Source organism: Salvelinus fontinalis, chromosome 8, assembly GCF_029448725.1.
Source record: "Salvelinus fontinalis isolate EN_2023a chromosome 8, ASM2944872v1, whole genome shotgun sequence".
NCBI lineage: Eukaryota > Metazoa > Chordata > Actinopteri > Salmoniformes > Salmonidae > Salvelinus > Salvelinus fontinalis.
Window position 1 is genome coordinate 30224194 of NC_074672.1, and position 27232 is coordinate 30251425.

Below are 27232 nucleotides of genomic sequence, written 5' to 3' on the forward strand. Positions count from 1 at the left end.
CCATGAATGCTTTTCCTGTGTGAGGCACGCATCATCACTGTCACGGGTTGCTGGTTTCTCAAGAAGCTGATCCAAAATCCGCTTCCAGCACCCAAACAATTGTCATTATCATTGTTAGCAAGAAACCTAAACTGATCCAAGATCAATGTCCCAAATACTACGGAACTTCCTCAACACGAAACGAAACGAAGAGATAGGTCATAGTTTAGCCTAAATCGAAATTGTGTAAAGTTATTGTTAAGGGGAAATTGTGTTTTTGGTGTTTCATGAGATTTGTTTAAAAAAGAGGAAGAGTTGCGAGTCCTTGAACCACAGACGAAGGGGATTTTTTGGATGTGTGTAATGATTTACGATAATCTAACATAAATCACATGCAAGGGTGGGAACCTAAAGGGAACCAACTCTCGCTTGCATTATTTCTTTGAATGTTGTGAAAGCTTAGGTGGAAATGGAGAGTACCCCGATTCTAAGGTGAGAACGTCATGTGTAAAAGTCATGTTTGTATGGAGATTGTGGTTATTTTCCATGGTATTAGGCCTAGCATATATATACTATACTTTTTCAAAACATGAGCCAATACAGTCCTCTGTGATACAATCAAATGCACATCTTGATAGAAAGTGTAGTCTGTAGCAATTTAAATCACACATTGCTCTTCTACTTTAACTTTACCTGTTATATTTTCATAGCAGCTATGGGTCTTATGGCACCGCCAATCCTGGATATGCACCAATAGCAGAAGGAAGTCCAGGTAATTCGTGATTCCATCTCATCGTCTGTTTATGTATAATGTTGAATTATTAGCCTTTCTACTAGTTGTATTTGAACCTGATGAATAATAGCCTCTGTCGTGTGAATTCCCACATCACTGTGGGAGTTTTTGAACATTTTACAACGTTATAAAGTATTTGTTTGTAGCCTGATGCTGTAATGATTCAGTTTCAAAATGCCATCTGTAGGGCTCTCTGCTGCTGTGAATGATGACGTCGTGTAATTTCAATTCAAATAGATTTATTCGGGGGTGGTTACTCGTCAATTACTCTCTGTCGGAAGTTCCTAGGGTGTTATATCTAGAATCGGATGACATTAGAGTTTAAGGTACGCACTTTGTTTTTACCAATAGTCGAACTCTGTCTCTTATGACCGAAAATAACTTCTGAACATCAGAATAACGATTACTCACCATGAACTGGCAGAAACTTTTTTCTTTTTTTCCCTTTAACGAGCCGGACGTGAAGGACATACTTATTTCCCCAAATCCCCGTCATGTGCGTGAAAAGAGGATGGCGGTCGTGCTGCCTTCTGAGAATTAGTAGGCGATCGAATAAACCCCCACTGCCTTATGTTCTACTAGCTAAAATGCAGTCATTGGGAAATAAAATCAACAACCTACGAGGAAAATTAAACTACCAACGGGACATTAAAAACTAATATCTTATGCTTCAAGGAGTCATGGCGGAACGACGACTTTATCAACATACAGCTGGCTGGTTATATGCTGTATCGGCAGGATAGAACAGAGTCATCTGGTAAGACAAGGGGTGGCGGACTATGTATATTTGTAAACAACAGCTGGTGCACAATATCTAAGGAAGTTTATCATGAGATACTCTATCCACCTTGAGAGTTTCTGTATTTTTCGTCGCTGTCTACATACCATCACAGACCAATGCTGGCTCTAAGACCGCACTCAATGAGCTGTATTGCACCATAAGCAAACAGGAAAAAGCTCATCCAGAGGCAGCGCTCCTAGTGGCCGGGGACTTTAATGCAGGAAAACTTAAATATTTTTTACCAAATTTCTATCCGCATGTTAAATGTGCAACCAGAGGGAAAAAACTCTAGATCACCTTTACTCCACACAGAGACTTGTACAAAGCTTTCCCTCGCCCTCCATTTGGCAAATCTGACCATAATTCTATTCTCCTGATTCCTGCTTACAAGCAAAAATGAAAGCAGACGGCACCAGTGACTCTGTCAATAAAAAAAGTGGTCAGATGAAGCAGATGCTAAGCTACAGGACTGTTTTGCTAGCACATACTGGAAAATGTTCCGGGATTCTTCAGATGAGAGGAGAGTACACCACATCAGTCATTGGCTTCATCAATAAGTGCATCGATGACGTCGTCCCCACAGTGACCGTACGTACCCCAACCAAAAGCCATTGCTTACAGGCAACATCAGCACTGAGGTAAAGGCTAGAGCTGCCACTTTCAAGGAGCGGGACTCTAACCCGGAAACTTATAAGAAATCCCACTATGCCCTCTGACGAACCATCAAACAGGCAAAGCGCCAATACAGGACTAAGATCGAATCGTACTACACCGGCTCCGACACTCGTCTTATGTTGCAGGGCTTGCAAACCTTTACAGACAACTAGGGGAAGCACAGCCGAGAGCTGCCCAGTGACACGAGCCGACCAGACAAGCTAAACTACTTCTATGCTCACTTCGAGGCAAAAAACATTGAAACATGCATGAGAGCACCAGCTATTCCGGACAACTGTGTGATCACGCTCTCCGCAGCTGATGTGAGTAAGACCTTTAAACAGGTCAATATTCACAAGGCTGCAGGGCCAAACGGATTACCAGGATGTGTACTGCAAACATGCACTGACCAACTGGCAAGTGTCTTCACTGACATTTTCAACATCTCCCTGTCCGAGTCTGTAATACCAACATGTTTTAAGCAGACCACCATAGGTCCCTGTGCCCAAGAACACTAAGGTAACCTGCCTAAATGACTACCGACCCGTAGCCATGAAGTGCTTTGAAAGGCTGCTCATGGCTCACATCAACACCATTATCCCAGAAACCTTAGACTCACTCCAATTTGCATACTGCCCTAACAGATGATGCAATCTCTATTGCACTCCACACTGCCCTTTCCCACCTGGACAAAAGGAACACGGATGTGAGAATGTTATTCATTGACTACAGCTCAGTGTTCAACACCATAGTGCCCTCAAAGCTCATCACTAAGCTAAGGACCCTGGGGCTAAACACCTCCCTCTGCAACTGGATCCTGGACTTCCTGACGGGCCGCCACCAGGTGGTAAGGGTAGGTAACAACACATCCGCCACGCTGATCATCAACCCAGGGGCCCCTCGGGTGCGTACTCAATCCCCTCCTGTACTCCCTGTTCAAACCTGACTGAACGGCCAGGCACGACTCCAACACCATCATAAACTTTGCCGATGACACAACAGTGGTAGGCCTGATCACCGACAACGACGAGACAGCCTATAGGGAGGAGGTCAGAGACCTGGCCGTGTGGTGCCAGGACAACAATCTCTCCCTCAACGTGATCAAGACAAAGGAGATGATTGTGGACTACAGGAAAAGGAGGACCGAGCATGTACCCATTCTCATTGACGGTGCTGTAGTGGAGCAGGTTGAGAGCTTCAAGTTCCCTTGTGTCCACATCACCAACAAACTATCATGGTCCAAACAAACCAAGACAGTTGTGAATGTAACTGCAATGATGAGATAGATGTTCTTCCTCTTTGTTTTTAGATCTTATTATCTAAATGCCATACTGTGTTTAATTGTGTTCGATCTTGCCTATCGATCTTGTCTCAAGTGGACCACAATGGAAAAAGTCCCAGACTTTGTGTGCTATCCTAGATGATTTTACACATTTTCAAAGACTCCAGCCACGCTAGTCATAGACTGTTCTCTCTGCTACCAAACGGCAAGCGGTACCGGAGCGCCAAGTCTAGGTCCAAGAGGCTTCTAAACAGCTTCTACCCCCAAGAAATAAGACTCCTGAACATCTTATCAAATGGCTTCCCAGACTATTTGCATTGCCCACCCCCTCTTTTACGCCGCTGCTACTCTATTATCTATGCATAGTCACTTTAATAACTCTACCTACATGTACATATTACCTCGACTAACCGGTGCCCCCACACATTCACTCTGTCCCGGTACCCCCTGTATATAGTCTCGCTATTGTTATTTTACTGCTGCTCTTTAATTCCTTTTATTTCTTATTTGTATTTTTTAATCTGCATTGTTGGTTAGGGGCTTGTAAGTAAGCATTTCACTACACCTGTTGTATTCGGCGTATGTGACTAATAAGATTTGAGTTGAGTCTCTGGTCTTGGGTCGCTTGAATTCCACAGTCTGGTTCCCTTTTTTAGGACAATGTGAACACAAAGCTCCCCCTAGGTTAGCTTGTCATTATTCCCGCACCACACACTACACTACTGCAATACTGTTTCTCCTGCCATAACCCCTCACATTGGTGTCACAAAAGAGATAAGATGATGATGTGCAGGTTTGTGGGGGAGAGAACCATGTGCTGTTTTTGGATATTTATTAGCGATTCTCAAGGATGCACATAAATTCCAAAATATGTGTGGAGTTTTATACTGACATGATGTTCAGATTATTTGTTCGTAATATGTTATCTATAGGCTAAGAGAGCTTCATAGCTCTTTATTCGATTGTTGGGTTTGAATAGTGTGAGAAGAAAACATTTGATGATAATCATGGCACACTCTTAAAGGGCAATTATTTAATACAGCATTATTTAATCTGCAGTTATTATTTAGCTATTTTTTCTGTTACCAATAATATTTATATGTTAATAGTATCTTCTGATTACAATTATTATGCCTCGTTTAAAAAAATCTAAATGCTATCTATTAGCTTAGTACGTAGGTATATCTAGCTGTCCGATAGCACGTTCAGATGGAATGGCTTGTCCTGCACTTTGTAAAAACCCAGAGTGCTTTACGTGAATGTTGGAAAAAGATCTTGGTTCCTTTTTAAACACAGCAATGTGAATGCAAAGAGGACTCAGACCACAAAATGTGAAGTGAATTGGCAGAAGAATTGTCTTCATTCAAAGGCAAGGGCAGTGTCAATACAAAGATAAGTTATTTTGCAATTTCTTTACCCCAGAGTTCACTATAAAGAGGACTGAGATCAGTTATTTTAAAGAGAACTATATGTGAAAACACCCATCTCTCCCAATGTGTTCTCCAATCTCATAAAACATTTTAGAAAAAGGCTCAGTGTCGTTATCATTGCAAGGGGAAAGTGCTGGAGTATTGAAAACGGGTGTTAAACAAAATCTCTTTCTCTGACCAATTGTGTTAGTATAAAATAATGTAATATCTCACTATTTGAATGATTTATTTATCTTCATCAAGGTTGCCAAATATTTTGGAGGTGACTATGTTAATTATGTATAATATTGGAAAGTATTTTCAGTGTTAGATTTCAAAACCATCTGGATATAAAGCTATAGAAAAGTAGATATGTATGTGAATTAGTAACCAAAGCAGTAACATTAAAAAATATATTTCCAAGAGCACCAAGGGGAGGGAAAAAAATGTGTACATTTGATAAGAAAGGTCAAGGAGCTCACGACACTTGTCTGTAGATCTGTAGCTCATACGGACAAAGTGTAAAGCTATTGAAATTTAGACCTATTACAGGAAATATTTATGTAAAAAATCAGTTAAATAAAAATGTCAATTCTAATGGGTGTACTATGGACTACTATGGATAAGGGAGGTCAAAGACTAAATCTCAAGGGGTTTTAGATGTACACTGCTGGTCAAAAGTTTTAGAACACCTACTCATTAAAGGGTTTTTCTGTATTTTTACTATTTTCTAAATTGTAGAATAATAGTGAAGACATCAAAACTATGAAATAACACATGGAATCATGTAGTAACAAAAAAAAGTGATAAACAAATCAAAATATATTTTATGTTTGAGATTCTTCAAAGTAGGCACGTTTGCCTTGATGACAGCTTTGCACACGCTTGGCATTTCAATTAACAGGTGTGGGTATCCTAGTGGTTAGAGCGTTGGACTAGTAACCGAAAGGTTGCAAGTTCGAATCCCCGAGCTGACAATGTACAATCTGTCGTTCTGCCCTTGAACAGGCAGTTAACCCACTGTTCCTAGGCTGTCATTGACAATAATTCCTAGGCTGTCATTGACAATAAGAATTTGTTCTTAACTGACTTGCCTAGTTAAATAAAGGTGAAATAAATTAAACATTTGTGGAATTTCTTTCCTTCTTTATGTGTTTGATCCAATCAGTTGTGTTGTGACAAGGTAGGGGGGTATACAGAAGATATCCCTATTTGGTAAAAGACCAAGTCCATATTATGGCTTGAACAGCTCAAATAAGCAAAGAGAAACGACAGTCATCATTACTTTAAGGCATGAAGGTCAGTCAATGCGGAAAATTAAGAATTTTGAAAGTTTCTCCAAGTGCATTTGCAAAAACCATCAAATGATATTATGAAACTGGCTCTCATGAGGATTGCCACGGAAATGGAAGACCCAGAGTTACCTCTGCTACAGAGGATAAGTTCATTAGATTTACAAGCCTCAGAAATTGCAGCCCAAATACATGCTTCACAGAGTTCAAGTAACAGACACATCTCAAAATCAACTTTTCAGAATAGGCTGTGTGTATCAGGCCTTCATGGTCGAATTGCTGCAAAGAAACCAAGAGCTATTTTACCAAGAAGGAGAGTGATGGAGTGCTGGATCAGATGACCTGGGAGCCACAATCCACCGACCTCAACCAAATTGAGTTGTATGGGATGAGTCGGACTGCAGAGTGAAGGAAAAGAAGCCAACGTGCTCAGCATATGTGGGAACTACTTCAAGACTGTTGGAAAAGCATTCCAGATGAAGCTGGTTGACAGAATGCCAAGCGTGTGCAAAGCTGTCATCAAGGCAAAGGGCGGCTATTTGAGTAATCTAAAATTTGATTTGTTTAACACTTTTTTTTGTTGGTTACTACATAATTCCATATGTGTTATTTCATAGTTTGGATGTCTTCACTATTATTCTACAATGTAGAAAATAGTAAAAATAAAGAATCCCTTGAATGAGTAGGTGTTATAAACTTTTGACTGGTAATTTATGTCATTTGAACTAAAAGCTATTGAAAATTTTGATCTGTACGAGAATTAATAACCACAGCTGTAATGGGAGAAATATTTGTAGAAAATCAAAGGGGGGGAATTTTGAAAACATTACCCATCAAACTTGAAACCCATCATACTTGTCTGTAGATCTATAGCTCATGGACAGTGAAATATTCATTTATAATCTGGGAACTTTAAAATGTGAATTCTAATCTGTGTATCATGGATTAGAGACATCAGTGACTTTGCTACAAGTGATTTTAGCTCTATTGGTCATTCAAGTAGGCTACAGTAGGTTGCATACGAGTGAGAAATAACATTTTTTATTTAACCTTTATTTAACTAGGCAAGTCAGTTAAGAACAAATTCTTATTTACAATGATGGCCTACCTCGGTCAAATTGGACGATGCTGGGCCAATTGTGCGCTGCCCTATGGGACATTGGCCTATTTGGGTTTTTTTGGCTCATATTTTTACATATAATACATAAGTAATAAACAAGATAGTATTTCCCCACAACATTTATATTAAAAAAGTTGGTTAAAGATGTAGATCATAAAAAGACAAATAAATGATCTATAAACACCATGGATCGGCTGATTGTTCTTTTAACAAGGTATCTTAGCGTGAGTGCTTTACCCACAATTTTTATTTTACCCATTACCAGGTATAAAAGGCTCTGCATGGTCAAGCTGACATTTGAAGTGGCCATATAGCATTTACTGTGATGCAGCATCCAGACTAAAGGACTTTAATACTTCTTGCGTTTAGCGGAGCAGAGCTATTGTGAAAGAAGTTGTCAAGGAAGCAAATTTGTCTTTATACAGGACTTTCCACTCTCATCTACCATCATCCAATCACGTCAATGCAGATGTAACGGATGTGAAATGGCTAGCCAGTTAGCGGGTACGCGCTACTAGCGTTTCAATCAGTTACGTCACTTGCTCTGAAACCTAGAAGTAGTGTTGCCCCTTGCTCTGCAAGGGCCGTGGCCTTTGTGGAGCGATGGGTAACGATGCTTCGTGGGCGACCGTTGTTGATGTGTGCAGAGGGTCCCTGGTTCGCGCCCGGGTCGGGGCGAGGGGACGTACTAAAGTTATACTGTTACATTGATGCTGTTGACCCGGATCACTGGTTGCTGCGGAAAAGGAGGAGGTTGAAAGGGGGGTGAGTGTAACGGATGTGAAATGGCTAGCCAGTTAGCGGGTATGCGCTACTAGCGTTTCAATCAGTTACGTCACTTGCTCTGAAACCTAGAAGTAGTGTTGCCCCTTGCTCTGCAAGGGCCGCGGCTTTTGTGGAGCGATGGGTAACGACGCTTCGTGGGTGACTGTTGTTGATGTGTGCAGAAGGTCCCTGGTTCGCGCCCGTGTCGGGCGAGGGGACGGTTTAAAGTTATACTGTTACACAGAGCTATGTGGAGCTCTCAAAGCCAATTTATGCTTGATCTGAAATGTGGTTGTAGGCTTCATATGGAGGGTGTGACGCAATTGCGGAGCCTCAGGAGGCATGCAGAGGTCAAGTCAAGCTCAGTAATGCATCCCCATGCACTTCTAAAAAAAAATAACAACGTGGAGTGCTCCATAGCTCCGCATTGACATGATTGGTAGGTGGGGGCGGTACATCCTGTATAAACACAAACTCACTTCCGTTACAACTTCCTTCACAATAGCTCTGCTTTGCTAAGAGCAAAAAGTATGAAAGCCCTGTTGTCTGCGGATGCTGCATCCCAGTAAATGCTGTAGGGCCACTTCAGTCTTTGAATTGACCATTCAGAGAATTTTAGCATTGTTACAAAATTTGGGAGGAGCTCAATTTGGCCTCAGCGTGAAATTTCATCACACCCTCTATAGTCTTTACGGAGCCTCCGACCACATTTTCAGATCAAGCATAAACTGGCTTGTAAATCACATTTTGACAACCGAACAGAAGGGAGAAGAAAATAAACTGTAACTTGATCTCGATCTCGATCGCCATCTGATTCTAGATATATCATCCTAGTACCTTGACGAGCTAACTCAGAGTATCAAACCAATATACAAACTGAAAACAAATGTACTGCAGTACACTACTGAATGTGCGCTCCCGCCGCACAATTCATCTTTTGACAGCTAAAGCCGTAGCTCAGTCTTATAGTTTGAATAAATGTTCTCCCAGGACGAAGTAGACAATCGTTAAATGAGCTGCAAATCAATATTTTGAGTATGGACAATACTTTGGAGAGAGGCTAATCAGTCAATGTGCCTTCAAATATGTACAGTGGCAAGAAAAGATATGTGAACCCTTTTGGAATTATCTGGATTTCTACATAAATTCGTCATAAAATTTGATCTGATCTTCATCTAAATCACAACAGACAAACACTGTCTGCTTAAACTAATAACACACAAACACACACACGTGAGTTTTTCTTGTTTATATTGAATACATAAGTTAAACATTCACAGTGTAGGTTGGGGAAATGATGTGAACCCCTAGGCTAATGACTTCTCCAAAACTTAATTGGAGTCAGGAGTCAGCTAATGTGGAGTCCCATCAATGAGACGAGATTGGAGATGTTAGTTAGAGCTGCCCAGCCCTTTAAAAATTTAACAAAATGTGAGTTTGCTATTCACAAGAAGCATTGACTGATATGAACCATGCCTTGAACAAAAGAGATCTCAGAAGACCCAAGATTAAGAAATGTTGACTTGCATAAATCTGGAAAGTGTTACAGAAGTATCTCTCAACGCCTTGATGTTCATCAGTCCACGGTAAGACAAATTGTCAATAAATGGAGAAAGTTCAGCACTGTTGCTACTCTCCCTAGGAGTGGCCGTCCTGCAAAGATGACTGCAAGAGCACAGCACATAATGCTCAATGAGGTTAAGAAGAATCCTAGTGTCAGCTAAAGACTTACAGAAATCTCTGGAACATGCTAACATCTCTGTTGAAGAGTTTATGATACGTAAAACACGTAACAAGAATGGTGTTCATGGGAGGACACCACGGAAGAAGCCACTGCTGTCCAAAAAAAACATTGCTGCACATCTGAAGTTTGTAAAATAGCATCTGGATGTTTCACAGCGCTACTGGCAAAATATTATGTGGACAGATTAAACTGAAGTTGAGTTGCTTGGAGGGAACACAACACTGTGTGGAGAAAAACAGGCACAGCACACCAACATCAAAACCTCATTCCAACTGTAAAGTATGGTGGAGGGAGCTTCATGGTTTGGGACTGCATTGCTGCCTCAGGGCCTGGACAGCTTACAATCATTGACGGAAAAATTAATTCCCAAGTTTATCAATACATTTTGCAGGAGAATGTAAGGCTATCTGTCCGCTCAAAAGAAGCTCAAAGAAGAAGCTCAAAAGAAGTTGGGTGATGCAACATGACAACGACCCAAAACACAGAAGTAAATGAACAGAATGGCTTCAACAGAAGAAAATACGCCTTCTGAAGTGGCCCAGTCAGTCCTGACCTCAACCCGATTGAGATGCTGTGACATGACCTCAAGAGAGCAATTCACACCAGACATCCCAAGAATATTGCTGAACTGAAACTGTTTTGTAAATAGGAATGGTCCAAAATTCCTCCTGACCGTTGTGCAGGTCTGATCCGCAACTACAGAAAACGTTTGGTTGAGATTAATGCTGCCAAAGGAGGGTCAATCAGTTATTAATTCCAAGGGTTCACATACTTTTTCCACCCTGCACTGTGAATGTTTACACGGTGTGTTCAATAAAGACATGAAAACATATAATTGTTTGTGTTATTAGTTTAAGCAGACTGTGTTTGTCTATTGTTGTGATTTAGATGAAGATCAGATCAAATTGTATGACCAATTTATGCAGAAGTACAGGTAATTCCAAAGGGTTCACATACTTTTTCTTGCCACTGTATGTAGGCTACCTTTTCAACTGTGTCTGAGTGTCACCTAGGAAACAGGTAATAATTTTGTGATGTTCTAAATGTTATGTTGTAGCAACCAATACGTTTTTATGAGGTCGACAACAACTAGGTTATTTCCCCACCTTTATGCTTTGTTAATGCGGATCAGGGGTCAATTTGATGTTTAGATCAATAGTCTGGCATGGGGCCACACCAGTAGATATTTTAAGTGAGGTTTCATTATTATTTTAAGCAGTGCTTGACTTTGGCTGGAGCTGTCTGGAACGCCATACCGGCGCTTCAAATTTTTTGAGAATTGCGTGCCAGCTCCTCTATAAAAACAATGTAGCCTATAGCTATACACACCGAAGCAAAAAAAACTTGATTAAGGCGGAATCTTCATTGAACAGAAATTGAGAGTGGGCATTCATTTCCTGATTCCGATTTGTTTATGTTTATTTGCCTTTAGTCTGTGAATATGTGAGTGACAGTAGGCTTGTCGAGATTGCGCAGATTACAAATGTGCCAGCCTGAATGACATGGTGCGCTGTTCCAAATTGTCAAATGAGGGAGGTCATGGACATTATTTTAATTGTTTTTAATGTAATTCATAAAAGCACACAATATGATCAATGAATTATAAAACTGCATATAAGCAATTATCGGAATAGCCCTTCATTGCATGTCCGAGTGTGCTGCGTGTATGCCTTTGCCGGAGAAGAGAGCGCGACATTTCAGCAGCAGGTATAAAATAATGACAAACTAGATCGCCAATTCAAAACATATCTTGTAGCAGTTATCTCGCTAGGTAGCTATAGCTAACTAAGCATTAATTTCGTCGTTGCCTTTCCACCGGCACCGTAGAGCCTAACTAAATCTGCACCGTTGGGAAGCTGGCATTCCCCTCTATTAATTAAACAGTAGCCATGTAATTACGACAACGTAAAAATTTAATTAAGAATAGCCTAATGACAAATAACTTCCTGTGCATAGATCACCCTCGAAACATGAATATTTGAGCCTTAAATGTAAACATGTCTAGTTGGATACCTTTTTTATGCCTAATTTATTAATTTTGGTCCCTGATTTATTGAATGAGACAAAAGTACTTGGTTGTAATGTTGAAAAAGCCATGCCTGCACACCCATGAGCTCTCCAGATGGAGGGTTGGCAACATGTGACTTACAATGCAGCTTTATGTGGGGGGCTAAGTGCCTTGATCAAGGGCACAACGGCAGGTGGTAGGTCTACATGGGATCAGACACAGCAGTTTCCCAGTGTCAATAATGCTTACTTTTTCATGTAGGCTATAATAGTAATGAAAATTTGGTTGAAAGTCATGGAAAAAGTGTATAAACCATTAACAGTGAATAATCATAATAGCATAATGTCTTTTGTGAATTTCGGTGAACAAAGTCTAATCGACTGTCTTGCAAAAAGACATCTCCTGCACTCCTTCCATCCCAAGTCAAGCACTGATTTTAAGAGATTTAAGCTGGTTCAAATGACCACAATTATATGTAAGTGTCTCTTCACCAGGGCAGTGGGACAATTTGAATTAAAGGCAGTCAATTCAGGAAGTGAACTTAAATAACTATTCAAAATTAGAAAAAACAGCATCTATTTTTCAATAACTTCTCAATAAGCTTTTCCAATTTTTTTTTAAATTTTTTATTGAAATCACTTCCTAAATCAACTGCCTTCAATTCAAATTGACCCCAGCCCTGCTCTTCACTCCTGAATCTGAAATGGTTTGTCTGTTTTTTTCTCAGCAGTGTTTGCCCCGCCTGTGTGCGACTTCCAGGGCCCTAGCGCTCCTCCTGCCAGTATGTTTGACAGCGTGCCAGGATATGAAGGGACGGTGGTCGGGAGCGGAGGTATGTGACCTGAGGACCATGGTCCTATGTTTCCTGCAGTGATCTTTAGTTTTATTAGCAAACAAGTCACGTACCACACCAGCACTGTTCCTTATGGTTGGAAATTCCATATAGAGTAATAACTCCCTAATAACAAACATGTTGAAAGCCCTTCTCATTATGTTTGACTGTTTACTGTAGGTGGGTACCTGCCCCCTCCTATACCATCTTACCCAGCCCCTCAGCCTCAGCCTGGTCCCACACAATCAAACTGGAAGTAAGTGTAAAATACAATTGCCATAATTTTGTCTCGTCATACACATTTTTCTGCATAGCTGTCCTTGCAAACTACACAGGACACACACACACATGCATATTGACATACATACATACATACATACATACATACATACATACATACATACATACATACATACATACATACATACAGTTGAAGTCGGAGGTTTACATACACTTAGGTTGGAGTCATTAAAACTTGTTTTTCAACCACTCCACAAATTTGTTGTTAATAAACTATAGTTTTGGCAAGTCAGTTAGGACATCTACTTTGTGCATGACACAAGTAAATTTTCCAACAGTTGTTTACAGACAGATTTTTTTCACTTATCACAATGTATCACAATTCCAGTGGGTCAGAAGTTTACATACACTAAGTTGACTGTGCCTTTAAACAGCTTGGAAAATTCCAGAAAATGATGTCATGGCTTTAGAAGCTTCTGATAGGCTAATTGACATAATTTGAGTCAATTGGAGGTGTACCTGTGGATGTATTTTAAGACCTACCTTCAAACTCAGTGCCTCTTTGCTTGACATCATGGGAAAATCTAAAGAATGTCTGGTTCATCCTTGGGAGCAATTTCCAAATGCCTGAAGGTACCACGTTCATCTGTACAAACAATAGTACGCAAGTAAAAACACCATGGGACCACGCAGCCGTCATACCGGTCAGGAAATAGACACGTTCTGTCTCCTAGAGATGAACGTACTTGTGCGAAAAGTGTAAATCAATCCCAGAACAACAGCAAAGAACCTTGTGAAGATGCTGGAGGAAACGGGTACAAAAGTATTTATATCAACAGGTAAACGAGTCCTATATCGGCATAACCTGAAAGGCCGCTCAGCAAGGAAGAAGAGACTGCTCCAAAACCGCCATAAAAAAGCCAGACTACGGTTTGCAACTGCACAAGGGAACAAAGATTGTACTCTTTGGAGAAATGTCCTCTGGTCTGATGAAACAAAAATAGAACTGTTGGAGGACAAAAGGGGAGGCCTGCAAGCCTAAGAACACCATCCCAACCATGAAGCACGGGGGTGGCAAGATCATGTTGTGGGGGTGCTTTGCTGCAGGAGGGACTGGTGCACTTCACAAAATAGATGGCATCATGAGGATGGAAAATGATGTGGATATATTGAAGCAACATCTCAAGACATCAGTCAGGAAGTTAAAGCTTGGTCGCAAATGGGTCTTCTAAATGGACAATGACCCCAAGCATACTTCCAAAGTTGTGGCAAAATGGCTTAAGGACAACAAAGTCAAGGTATTGGAGTGGCCATCACAAAGCTCTGACCTCAATCCTATTGAAAATTTGTGTGCAGAACTGAAAATGCATGTGCGAGCAAGGAGGCCTACAAACCTGACTCAGTTACACCAGCTCTGAGGAGGAATGGGTCAAAATTCACCCAACTTATTATGGGAAGCTTGTGGAAGGCTACCCAAAACGTTTGACCCAAGTTAAACAATTTAAAGGCAATACACTCAATTAGTATTTGGTAGCATGTAAACTTCAGGAATTGTGAAAAACTGAGTTTAAATGTATTTGGCTAAGGTGTATGTAATCTTCCGACTTCAACTATACATACACTGACATTCCTTTATGCTCTTCACATGCAGTGCATTCGGAAAGGATTTTGACCCCTTGACTTTTTCCACATTTTGTTACGTTAGACTTATTCTAAAATGGATTAAAATATATTTTTTCCATTGTCAATCTACACACAATACCCCATAATGACAAAGCAAAAACAGTTTTTTAGAAAATTTAGCAAAGTAAGATTCAACAATGAAAAATACAGACCCTTTACACAGTACTTTGTTGAAGTCTTCTTGGGTATGACGCTACAAGCTTGGCACACCTGTATTTGGGGAGTTTCTCCCATTCTTCTCTGCAGATCCTCTCAAGCTCTGTCAGGTTGGATGGGGAGTGTCGCTGCACAGCTATTTTCAGGTCTCTCAAGAGATGCTTGATCAGGTTCAAGTCCGGGTTCTGGCTGGGCCACTCAAGGACATTCAGAGACTTGTCCCGAAGCCACTCCTGCTTTATCTTGTCTGTGTGCTTAGGGTCGTTTGCCTGTTGGAAGGTGAACCTTCACCACAGTCGGAGATCCTGAGTGCTCTGGAGCAGGTTTTCATCAAGGATCTCTCTGTACTTTGCCCCGTTCATCTTTGCCTCGATCATGACTAGTCTCCCAGTCCCTGCCACTGAAAAACATCCTCACAGCTTGATGCTGCCACCACCATGCTTCACCATAGAGACGGTCCCAGGTATTCTCCAGACGTGACGATTGGCATTCAGGCCAAAGAGTTCAATCTTGGTTTCATCAGACTAGAGAATCTTGTTTCTCATGGTCTGAGAGTCATTAGGTGCCTTTCGGCAAACTCCAAGCGGGATTTTATATGCCTTTTAATGATGAGTGGCTTCCGTCTGGCCACTATATTAAAGGCCTGAGCGGAGTGTTGCAGAGATGGTTGTCCTTCTGGAAGTTTATCCCATCTCCACAGAGGAACTCTAGAGCTCTGTCAGAGTGATCATGGGTTCTTGGTCACCTCCCTGACCACGGCCCTTCTTCCCCGATTGCTCAGTTTGGCCAGGCGGCCAGCTCTAGGAAGAGTCTTGGTGGTTCCAAACTTCTTCCATTTAAGTTTGATGGAGGCCACTGTGTTGTTGGGGACCTTCAATGCTGCAGAAATGTTTTGGTACCCTTCCCCAGATCTGTACCTCGACACAATCCTGTCTCGGCGCTCTACGGACAATTCCTTCAACCTCATGGCTTGGTTTTTGCTCTGACATGCACTGTCAACGGTGGGACCTTAAATAGACAGGTGTGTGCCTTTCCAAATCTTGTCCAATCAATTGAATTTACCACAAGTGGACTCCAATAAAGTTGTAGAAACATCTCAAGGATGCTCAATGGAAACATGATGCATCTAAGCTCAATTTCGAGTCTCATAGCAAAATGGTCTGAATACTTATGTAAATAAGTTCTATATGTTCTATTTTTAATACATTGGCAAAAATGTTTTAAAAAATCTGTTTTTGCATTGTCATTATGGGGTATTGTGTGTAGATTGAAAAAAAAATCAATTTTAGAATAAGGCTAACAAAATGTGAGAAAGTCAAGGTCTGAATACTTTCTGAATGCACTGTATGCTGCTGCTGCTACTCGCTGTTCATTATCTATGCATTGTCACTTTACCACTCGACTAACCCGTACTAACCTTTACCTCGACTAACCCGTACCCCTGAACATTGACTCGGTACCGGTACCCTTTGTATATAGCTTCGTAATTGTTATTTTATTGTGTTTTTATTTTTCCTTTAGTTTATTTTGCACATTTTTTTTTATTTTTAAGTCTGCATTGTTGGTTAAGGGCTCGTAAGTATGCATTTCACGGTAAGGTCTACACCTGTTGTATTCGGCATGTGACAAATAAAATTTGATCTGATCAGCAATTATACTTATCTGAGTTGACCCTTGTATTTTATGTTTGCACTGTCTCTGCACACTCACAGGACCAAACTCACAACATGCACACACATTTATACTGACTCTACACACATGCACACACACTAACATACAATCATAATTTACGCTGCTGATACTCTGTTTATCATATATCTTGATGCCTAGTCACCTGACCCCTATACATATCTACCTCTATGACTCCAGTATCCCTGCACATTGTAATATGGTATTGGAACTGACCCTGTTTATAGCTTATGACTTTCTTGAACTTCAAACTTGATAACAGGTTTATCTTAAGAGGTGCTGTACTTACTTAACTAGACTACCGGTGATAACAGTTGAACTGAAACTCAATGTGTACACTTTCAATTGTGTAGTTGTCTGACAAATATGTGGTTGTTTTATCCTCCACAGTATCCCATCTATCACCGAAGACAGTGCCCGGGAGGCCTTTAGCCAGTATGCCTCCAGTAAGTGCTGTTACAGTTCAGCACCAGTTAAGGATGGCGTGATAACCAACATGGAGGCATACAATACATATAGGGTAAGATTACTGTTTTTACTCTGCCCTTTCTGAAAATTGAAGAGTGCTTTTGTCTTACTGTTAGGCTTTTCTGTTTTTTTTTCTTCTCCTGCGCTTCAACTTCCTGTTATAATCACACTTTTTTTCAGATCTTTACAGAATTGTAATGACCTGTGTGAGGGACATATGAAAACTATTATTCTGTGAATCTTTGATCTTGAGTGTTAATGTTGAATATTGACAGCTGGTTAGTTTGGGGTCGAAACTGTCTACCTGTGGCCCTCTATAATTGCACACCCTTTATTTTGATGAGTGACAGGCCCAGACCAGAGAATGTGAAAAATATACACTAGATGGCACTAAAGTTTCAAATATAATGTATGAATCACCAACCGTGAAGGAAGGAATTACTCAACTCCATTGTAATATAATATTCCTTATTTTTTTCGCATTCTCAGTATCGCCTGGAAACCTTTATTGAGTCAAGAACCACTGAATGGAGTCAGCAGCCATACAAGGGTAACTAATATTGGTGATTCAAATGACCCTATTTATTTTTTGTGTTATTTAAATGTCCAGTTCCACTGTTGTATCTGCATTTATTTATATCTTATTTTTGTATTATTTTCTTTGGTTTAGGTCAGCCAGTGGATGCCTATACCCAATCACCCCCTGGGCCCTGGGATATCCCTGCCAAAGCCCCCACCTTTTTTCAGGATGACAAACAGGTCATCAAAGTTCCCAACACCTCATCTGTCAAGGTATGTATTTCTCTGTTGATTAAAGCATGACAGAAAATATACTGAAAAAACATATATACAGTACCAGTCAAAAGTTTGGACACACCTACTCATTCAAGGGTTTTTCTTTATTATTGACCATTTTCTACATTGTAGAAATAACACATATGGAATCATATAGTAACCAAAAAATTATTAAACAAATCAAAATGTATTTAATAGTTTAGATTCTTCAAAGTAGCCACCCTTTGCCTTGATGACACCTTTGCACAATCTTGGCATTCTCTCAACCAACTTTTCTAACAGTCTTGAAGGAGTTCCCACATATGCTAAACACTTGTTGGCTGCTTTTCCTTCAGTCTGCAGTTCAACTCATCCCAAACCATCTCAATTGGGTTGAGGTCGGGTGATTGTGGAGGCCAGGTTATCTGATGCGGCACTAAATCACTTTTCTTCTTGGTCAAATAGCCCTTACACAGCCTGGAAGTGTGTTTTCATGTTGAAAAGAAAATGACAGTCCCACGAAGCACGAACCAGATGGGATGGCGTATCGCTGCAAAATGCTGCGGTAGCCATGGTGGTTAAGTGTGCCTTGAATTCTAAATAAATCACAGTGTCACCAGCAAAGCACCACCACACCATCACATCTCCTTCTCCATGCTCCACGGTGGGAACTACACATGCGGAGATCATCTGTTCACCTACTCTGCGTCTCACAAAGACATGGCGGTTGGAACCAGAAATCTCAAATTGGGACTCATCAGACCAAAGGACAGATTTCCACCAGTCTAATGTCCATTGCTCGTGTTTCTTGGCCCAAGCAAGTCTCTTCTTATTTAAAAAAGAGAACATCGTTCTGAAGGAAGCCTTACTGGAGATTCAAACTAGATCCATGAGAGAGAATTTGGTACTTACAGGTATCCAAGAAAAAGAAGGAGAAGTTCCTGAATCTATAGTTAGAGAGTTCCTCCGTACAGCGCTTCAGATTCCATGCGAAGTTGTCGACAAAATCCAACTTGAACGTGTTCACCGCTTCGGACAGAGAGGGCAGAGGTACGAACGCCCAATCGTTGCAAAATTTGCTTCATTTAAAGATAAAATAATGGTTAAAAGCCTAGGTAAAAGACTTGCTGGGACCAAAATTGGCATGAATGATCAGTTTCCGAAAGAAATTGCAGAACGGCGCAAAGTTCTGTATCCAATTTTCAAAGAAAACAGATTAAAAGCGAAACGAGTAGCTCTCGTCGTTGATAAACTATATATTGATAACCAGTTGTTCAGAGACACAAAGACTACTCCATGGTTATTTTAAAATTTAGAAAATTCTCATAGACGAGGAAAATAAACACAATTCAAGCCCGGTTACTGATTGTAACAATACAACAAAAAATATAGCTTTTTTATAAATCTTCACATATAACTAATTGAACACACAAGCACTATTTTTACACAGTGAAGATAAAAACTAAGTAAACAGAAGGCACAGTATGTGTGGATGGTATGGTTTGTGTTTATTTTATTTTTTATCTTATTTGTTATGTTTGGAAAGTTGAGTGAGTGAGTAATGAAATGGTTGCATATCCCAGAGCCAATGTATTGCTGTGAGCCGGGTATGAGAGGGCTTTCAATGTTGTTCAGATGATGGATATACTTTTATAATGAATTATACGTCTTATTTATTTATTGTCCTATCATGGAAAACTAAATTTTTTTTTATCTTAATAAATTATATCTAATTATTATCCTATTTTAATGGTACTGTCTATGGCCCTATACCCTAGACACCCACCTGAATGACCCAGATATTAAGGAGAAGTCCCTAACTGTTTTATGTGCTCGCTGTAAGCGGTCTATATGCAGCTAAAATGAGGTCAGAGACCAAGAGCAGCACTGCCCCCTCAAGATTCTGAGCCTGCTTGGCAGGGTTGGTCCTGCAAAGCCAAAGCCCCCTAAAGGGAGAGGAAAATATACAAGGAATTTCTCAAAGCTGCTAATGAGAACCTTGACGACCTTGTACCTAGCCGGTGGGGATTCCGGTGGGGTACCCCCACCCAGGCAGTGGCAGTGCTGGCAACACTAGCTGCAGTAACCCATGGGGAGGGGGTCACACTCGGACATTCAGAGAGGGGGTATATTATTGTGGCCCTGGTGGCACAGAATCAAGGTCGGACTGCATGGAGATGCGTGGGGACATGGTCATGACTGGTGGCCGTATTGTGGGTGTTTTTTTCAGGAATAGGGTGTACATTTGACGGCCATTATCTAGGATATGACAATGGTAAATAAATTTCAATTTTTGCTTATTTTTTTGCGCGGTCTTGCAGGCCTTCTCATGCAGCTGCAACTGAAATGGCATTTGGAAATCATGACCCATTTTGAGTTGGGCTCTGGGATGGTGCAACTGTTGAGAAAGTGAGCTTATGGTTGTGTGGGGGTAAGGGCTGAGTGTGTATGTGTGTATCCCACAACTGTTGCGAAAGAAGAAGTAAAAGATGTAAGGTACAATAGAGGATGATCCACAGCTATATATAATACAAATCGAGGTGACGGCAATGGAAATGCATATGGCAATTGATTTACTTCAATTCGGTAAATGGAACTGTATGCTCTTTTCAAAGAATGGATCCCAGTCGGTTCAGGGCTATGGGATACAGGGGGTCGAGGGTGGTCTGCCGGGCATTGGGATGACAAGCCATCTCGAGATGAGGCCTTTTAGCGGGTGGAATAGTAGGGACCAATTGGAGGTTTACTTAGTAGAAATGCAAATATCATGGTACAACTATATAGACACTCAATCATTATGTTACTTTTTAATAGTACGTTTACAAAAATATATTCTGATTAAAAGAATGAAAGGTGTGTCTCATGGTAAGTGGTGAAATAAGTATAGCCAGTTACAATTGTAATGGCTTAGCAGATAATAAGAAAAGACGATCAGTATTTACCTGGCTAAAAGAGAAGGATTATAATATTTATTGTTTACAGGAAACCCATTCAACAGTTTTAGATGAAGTTTTGTGGAAAAAGAACTGGGTGGGCAAAATATATTTCTCCCATGGGCAAAGAAATTCAAAAGGGGTGATGATCTTAATTAACAATAATTTTGATCCAAATGTGCAAATTGTCCAAACAGATCCTCAAGGTAGATGGATTATTTTAAATATGTTATTGGACAATAAACAAATATGGCTTGTTAACCTATACGGTCCGAATAATGATGATCCAAGCTTCTTTGAAAATATATATAAGAACTTATCAACTCTACAAGCAACACTAGACTCTATTATTATAATGGGAGATTTTAATACGGTCTTAAATAGCTCTATAGACCGGAAAGGAAATCACACTACAAATTATCACCCTCAGGCACTTAAGGAAATCATGAATGTCATGGATATATTGGAATTAGTGGATATATGGAGACTTAAATACCCTGATTTAGTGAGATATACATGGCGGAGGCTGAATCAAGCTAGTCGTCTTGACTACTTTCTTATTCCATTCTCTCTGGCACCAAAAGTTAAAAAAGTGTTGATAGGGGATAGAATGCGGTCGGATCATCACATAATTGGCATATATATTTCTCTTACAGAATTTCCACGTGGGCGAGGATATTGGAAATTTAATCAAAGTCTACTAGATGATAAATTGTTTAGAACTAGGACAGAAGATTTTATAACTGACTTTTTCAGACATAACATAGGTACAGCAGATCCCCTTATTGTATGGGACACTTTTAAGTGTGCCTTTAGAGGCCATGCAATTCAGTACTCATCTATAAAACAAAAGCAATTTAGATCAAAAGAGTCCATATTAACAAAGGAAATTGAAGGACTAACAGTACAGTTAGATAGCAATAAAAACGGTACCATAGAGGCACAGAATAATTTAGAGGAAAAACAAAAAGAAATGGAGGAACTTATTCAAGAAAGATCCAGTGTAATATATTATAAAAATAAAGCGAACTGGATGGAATATGGGGAAAAATGCACCAAATTCTTTTTCAATCTTCAATATAGAAATGCTACCAAAAAAAATGTATTAAAACTTGTGACAAATGATGGAGTCACGCATGATTCACCAAATTATATTTTGAAAGAGGAAGTAAAGTACTTTAAGAATATGTTTTCGTTTCAGGCTCCTCCATCTCCACTAACTGAAACTAATTGTATGGATTTTTTTCCTATTAATAATGTAAAATTAACATCTGAACAGAAAGACTCATGTGAAGGCCAAATTACAGAGGAGGAACTGCTTGTTGCAATTGGGGCCTTTAAAGATGGGAAAACTCCAGGACTGGATGGCATACCAGTGGAAGTATACAAAACGTTTTTTGATATACTCAAAGGACCATTATTAACTTGTTTTAACCACTCCTATATAAATGGTAGATTATCAGACACACAACAAGAAGGTCTGATATCGTTATTACTGAAACAGGACCCAAGTGGTATATATAAAGATCCAGTCCAATTAAAAAATTGGAGACCTCTTACACTTCAGTGTTGTGATGCAAAAATCCTAGCAAAATGCTTGGCGCATAGAATAAAAAAAGTTTTGTCAGATATTATTCATCCTAATCAGACAGGTTTTTTACATGGACGATACATTGGAGATAATATAAGGCAAGTACTGGAAACAATAGAACACTACGAGATATCGGGGACACCAGGCCTGGTTTTCATAGCTGATTTTGAAAAGGCTTTTGATAAAGTACGACTGGAGTTTATATATAAATGCCTAGAATATTTCAATTTTGGGGAATCTCTTATAAAATGGGTTAAAATTATGTATAGTAACCCTAGGTGTAAAATAGTAAATAATGGCTACATCTCAGAAAGTTTTAAACTATCTAGAGGAGTAAAACAAGGTTGTCCACTATCGGCATATCTATTTATTATTGCCATCGAAATGTTAGCTGTTAAAATTAGATCAAACATTAATATTAAAGGATTAGAAATCCATGGCTTAAAAACTAAGGTGTCATTGTACGCTGATGATTCATGTTTTCTTTTAAAACCACAACTAGAGTCTCTCCAGGGCCTCATAGAGGATCTAGATACCTTTGCTATCCTCTCTGGATTAAAACCAAGTTATGATAAATGTACCATATTACGTATTGGATCACTGAAAAATACACATTTTATATTGCCATGTAGTTTACCAATTAAATGGTCTGACGGAGATGTGGACATACTCGGTATAAAAATCCCAAAAGAAAGAAATGATCTCACTCCAATAAATTTTTATAGAAAGTTAGCAAAAATAGATAAGATCTTGCTACCATGGAAAGGAAAATACCTGTCTATTTGTGGAAAAATCACCCTAATTAACTCTTTAGTCATATCACAGTTTACCTATTTGCTTATGGTTTTGCCTACACCTAGTGACCTGTTTTTTAAATTATATGAACAAAAAATATTCAATTTTATTTGGAACGGCAAGCCAGATAAAATTAAAAGGGCCTATTTATATAACGAATATGAATTCGGAGGGCAGAAATTATTAAATATTAAAGCATTAGACCTCTCACTGAAGGCATCGGTCATACAAAAGTTATACTTAAATCCAAACTGGTTCTCTAGTAAACTGGTACGAATGTCTCATCCTATGTTCAAGAAGGGCCTTTTTCCCTTTATTCAGATTACACCTGCTCATTTTCGGTTGTTTGAAAAGGAAATGATCTCCAAAATATCCTTATTCTTTAAACAAGCCTTAGAAAGTTGGTTGCAATTTCAGTTTAATCCACCTGAAAGGACGGAACAAATAGTACAACAAATATTGTGGTTAAATTCAAATATAATAATTGATAAAAAAACTGTATTTATCGAAGAAATGTTTAAAAAAGGTATAATTTTTGTGAATGATATCATAAATAGGACTGGTGGAGTTATGTCACACATGCAGCTAACACAGACATATGGAAAAGTCTGCTCTACCCGAAATTACAACCAATTAATTGCAGCATTACCACAAAAATGGAAGAGGCAAGTAGAAGGGGAAAAAAGTAAGGAACTTGTATGTCGGCCCTGTATTAAAGAACAAAAATGGTTAAAGAAAAGTGTGATAAATAAAAACATATACCAATTTCATTTAAGGACCAAAAAACTAACAGCTGTGCCATACAAATTGCAAAATAGTTGGGAAGAGATTTTCGATGTACCCATTCCATGGCACATGGTTTATGAATTGATACGCAAAACAACGCCGGATTCAAAACTTTGAATTTTTCAATATAAATTACTGTACAAAATTCTTGCAACTAATAGAATGTTATATATATGGGGTATACAATCTTCCCAGCTCTGCAGATTCTGTTGTGAGGAGGCAGAGTCATTAGATCATTTATTTTGGTATTGTCCATATGTAGCTCGTTTTTGGTCACAGGTCCAGGAATGGCTGAAGAATTGCAACATTTGCCTAAAACTAACGCTACAGATAGCAATACTGGGGGATTTGAAAAGCCATAGTCAATCAATCAATAATATAATAATTATTTTGGCAAAGATGTTTATTTTTAATTTACAATCTGTAGAAGCTATGAGAATAGGAAGGTTCAGGTCTTTTGTGAAGCATCACAGCACAGTTGAGAAATGTATGGCAAATAGAAATCCGAAATGGATGATGTTGGAAGATAGATGGGAGGGGTTGGGTGGAGCTGAAGGGTGGGACTAATAACAAGATAAACAATATAGGGCATACGGGATCTGTGAAATGTGTATAGGTGCGGAGCTTTTGTGAAATAGCACAGTTACAAGTGGAAATAAAATTGGATGGACAACAGAAATAGAGGAAGGACTAAGAACAAATAAGAGAGAACTATTGTAAAGTGGACTGTGTCTGTAAGATAGGTATAAGATGTAGAAATTGAAGGTAAAAGCAGAAGTGTTTATAAGTTTACTCCAATTGGGGGATTGGTGGTAGGGTCGCGGGGAATAATAATAAAGGCATATTCTTTAAAAAAGTATGTATGTCTATATAGGTATGTGTATGTATATATGTGTATATGTATGCATACGTGTATGGATATATATATTTACCCAAAAAAATATGGGGGAATGGAAATGATGCAGACAATTACATTGGAAGCAACATTCTTTCCGCAATACTAAGCTGATCCACCCCAAAAAAAAAAAAAAAAAAAAAAAAAAAAGTCTCTTCTTATTTGTATCCTTTAGTAGTGGTTTCTATGCAGCAATTCGACCATGAAGGCCTGATTTCACGCAGTCTCCTCTGAAAAGTTGATGTTGAGATGTGTCTGTTACTTGAACTCTGTGAAGCATTTATTTGGGCTGCAATCTGAGGTGCAGTTAACTCTAATGAACTTATCCTCTGCAGCAGAGGTAACTCTGGGTCTTCCTTTCCTGTGGTGTCGTCATGACAGCCAGTTTCATCATAGTGCTTGAATGTTTTTGTGACTGCACTTGAAGAAACTTTCAACGTCTTGAAATGTTCCGCATTGACTGACCTTCCTGTCTTAAAGTAATGATAGACTGCCGTTTCTTTTTGCTTATTTGAGCTGTTCTTGCCATAATATGGACTTGGTATTTTACCAAATAGGTCTATTTTCTGTATACCACCCCTACCTTGTCACAACACAACTGATTGGCTCCAATGCATTAAGAAGTAAAGAAATTCCACAAATTAACTTTTAACAAGGCACACCTGTTAATTGAAATGCATTCCAGGTGACTACCTCATGAAGCTGGTTGAGAGAATGCCACGAGTGTGCAAATCTGTCAAGGCAAAGCGTGGCTACTTTGAAGAATCTCAAATATAAAATATATTTTGATTTGTTTAGCACTTTTTTGGGGGGTTACTACATGATTCCATATGTGTTATTTCATAGTTTTGATGTCTTCACAATTATTATACATTGTAAAAAATAACGAAATACCCTTGAATGAGTAGGTGTGTCCAAACTTTTGACTGGTCCTGCATATACAGTTGAAGTAGGAAGTTTACATACACATTAGCCAAATACATTTAAACTCAGTTTTTCATTCCTGACATTTAAACCTGGTAAATATTCCCTGTCTTAGGTCAGTAAGAATCACCACTTTATTTTAAGAATGTGAAATGTCAGAATAATAGTAGAGTGATTTATTTCAGCTTTTTCTTCTTTCATCAGATTCCCAGTGGGTCAGAAGTTTACATGCACTCAATTAGTATTTGGTAGCATTTCCTTTAAATTGTTTAACTTCGGTAAAACATTTTGAGTAGCCTTCCACAAGCTTCCCACAATAATTTGGGTGAATTTTGGCCCATTCCTCCTGACAGCGCTGGTGTAACTGAGTCAGGTTTGTAGGCCTCCTTGCTCGCACACGCTTTTTCAGTTCTGCCCACAAATTTTCTATTGGATTGAGGTCAGAGCTTTGTGATGGCCACTCCAATACCTTGACTTTGTTGTCCTTAAGCCATTTTTCCACAACTTTGGAAGTATGCTTGGGGTCATTGTCCATTTGGAAGACCCATTTGTGACCAAGCTTTAACTTCCTGACTGATGTCTTGAGATGTTTCTTCAATATATCGACATAAATTTCCATCCTTATAATGCCATCTATTTTGTGAAGTGCACCAGTCGCTCCTGCAGCAAAACACCCTGATGCTGCCACCCCCGTGATGCAACATGATGCTGCCACCCCCGTGCTTCACGGTTAGGATGGTGTTCTTAGGCCTGCAAGCCTCCCCCTTTTTCCTCCAAACATAACGATGTTCATTATGGCCAAACAGTTCTATTTTTGTTTCATCAGACCAGAGGACATTTCTCCAAAAAGTACGATCTTTGTCCCCATGTGCAGTTGCAAACCATCGTCTGGCTTTTTTATGGCGGTTTTGGAGCAGTGGCTTCTTCCTTGCTGAGTGGGCTTTCAGGTTATGCCGATATAGAACTAATTTCACTGTGGATATAGATACTTTTGTACCTGTTTCCTCCATTATCTTCACAAGGTCCTTTGCTGTTGTTCTGGGATTGAGTTGCACATTTTGCACCGAACTACGTTAATCTCTAGGACACAGAATGTGTCTCCTTCCTGAGCGGTATGACAGCTGCGTGGCGTTTATACTTGCGTGCTGTTGTTTGTACAGAAGAACGTGGTACCTTCAGGCGTTTGGAAATTGCTCCCAAGGATGAACCAGACTTGTGGAGATCTACAAAAAAAATTCTGATGTCTTGGCTGATTTCTTTTGCTTTTCCCATGATGTCAATCAAAGAGGCACTGAGTTTGAAGGTAGGCCTTAAAATACATCCACAGGTACACCTCCAATTGACTCAAATGAGGTCAATTAGCCTATCAGAAGCTTCTAAAGCCATGTCATAATTTTCTGGAATTTTCCAAGCTGTTTAAAGGCACAGTCAACTTAGTGTATGTAAACTTCTGACCCACTGGAATTGTGATAAGGGAATTATAAGTGAAATAATCTGTCTGTAAACAATTGTTGGCAAAATTACTTGTGTCATGCACAAAGTAGATGTCCTAACCGACTTGCCAAAACTATAGTTTGTTAACAAGAAATGTGTGGAGTGGTTGAAAAACAAGTTTTAACGACTCCAACCTAAGTGTATG

General features: G+C 39.5%; 1 protein-coding gene across 5 annotated transcripts in view; it reads left to right on the forward strand.

Moving 5' to 3' along the window:
* The first annotated feature begins 45 nt into the window (after positions 1-45).
* ssuh2rs1 (ssu-2 homolog, related sequence 1) overlaps positions 46-27232 on the forward strand; it is a 36912-nt gene continuing 9725 nt past the window's right edge. The window contains exons 1-7 of one of the 5 annotated variants that reach the window (XM_055932185.1): positions 46-471; positions 693-751; positions 12558-12659; positions 12840-12915; positions 16818-16947; positions 17385-17445; positions 17566-17687. In XM_055932185.1, coding sequence (XP_055788160.1) covers positions 449-471; positions 693-751; positions 12558-12659; positions 12840-12915; positions 16818-16947; positions 17385-17445; positions 17566-17687 — 573 coding nt within the window. In that variant the 5' untranslated portion in view covers positions 46-448. Of the gene's footprint in view, positions 472-689; positions 752-10798; positions 10840-12554; positions 12660-12839; positions 12916-16817; positions 16948-17384; positions 17446-17565; positions 17688-27232 lie in introns of those variants that run through there. The other 4 variants (XM_055932184.1, XM_055932183.1, XM_055932182.1 and 1 more) reach the window with 4 other exon arrangements.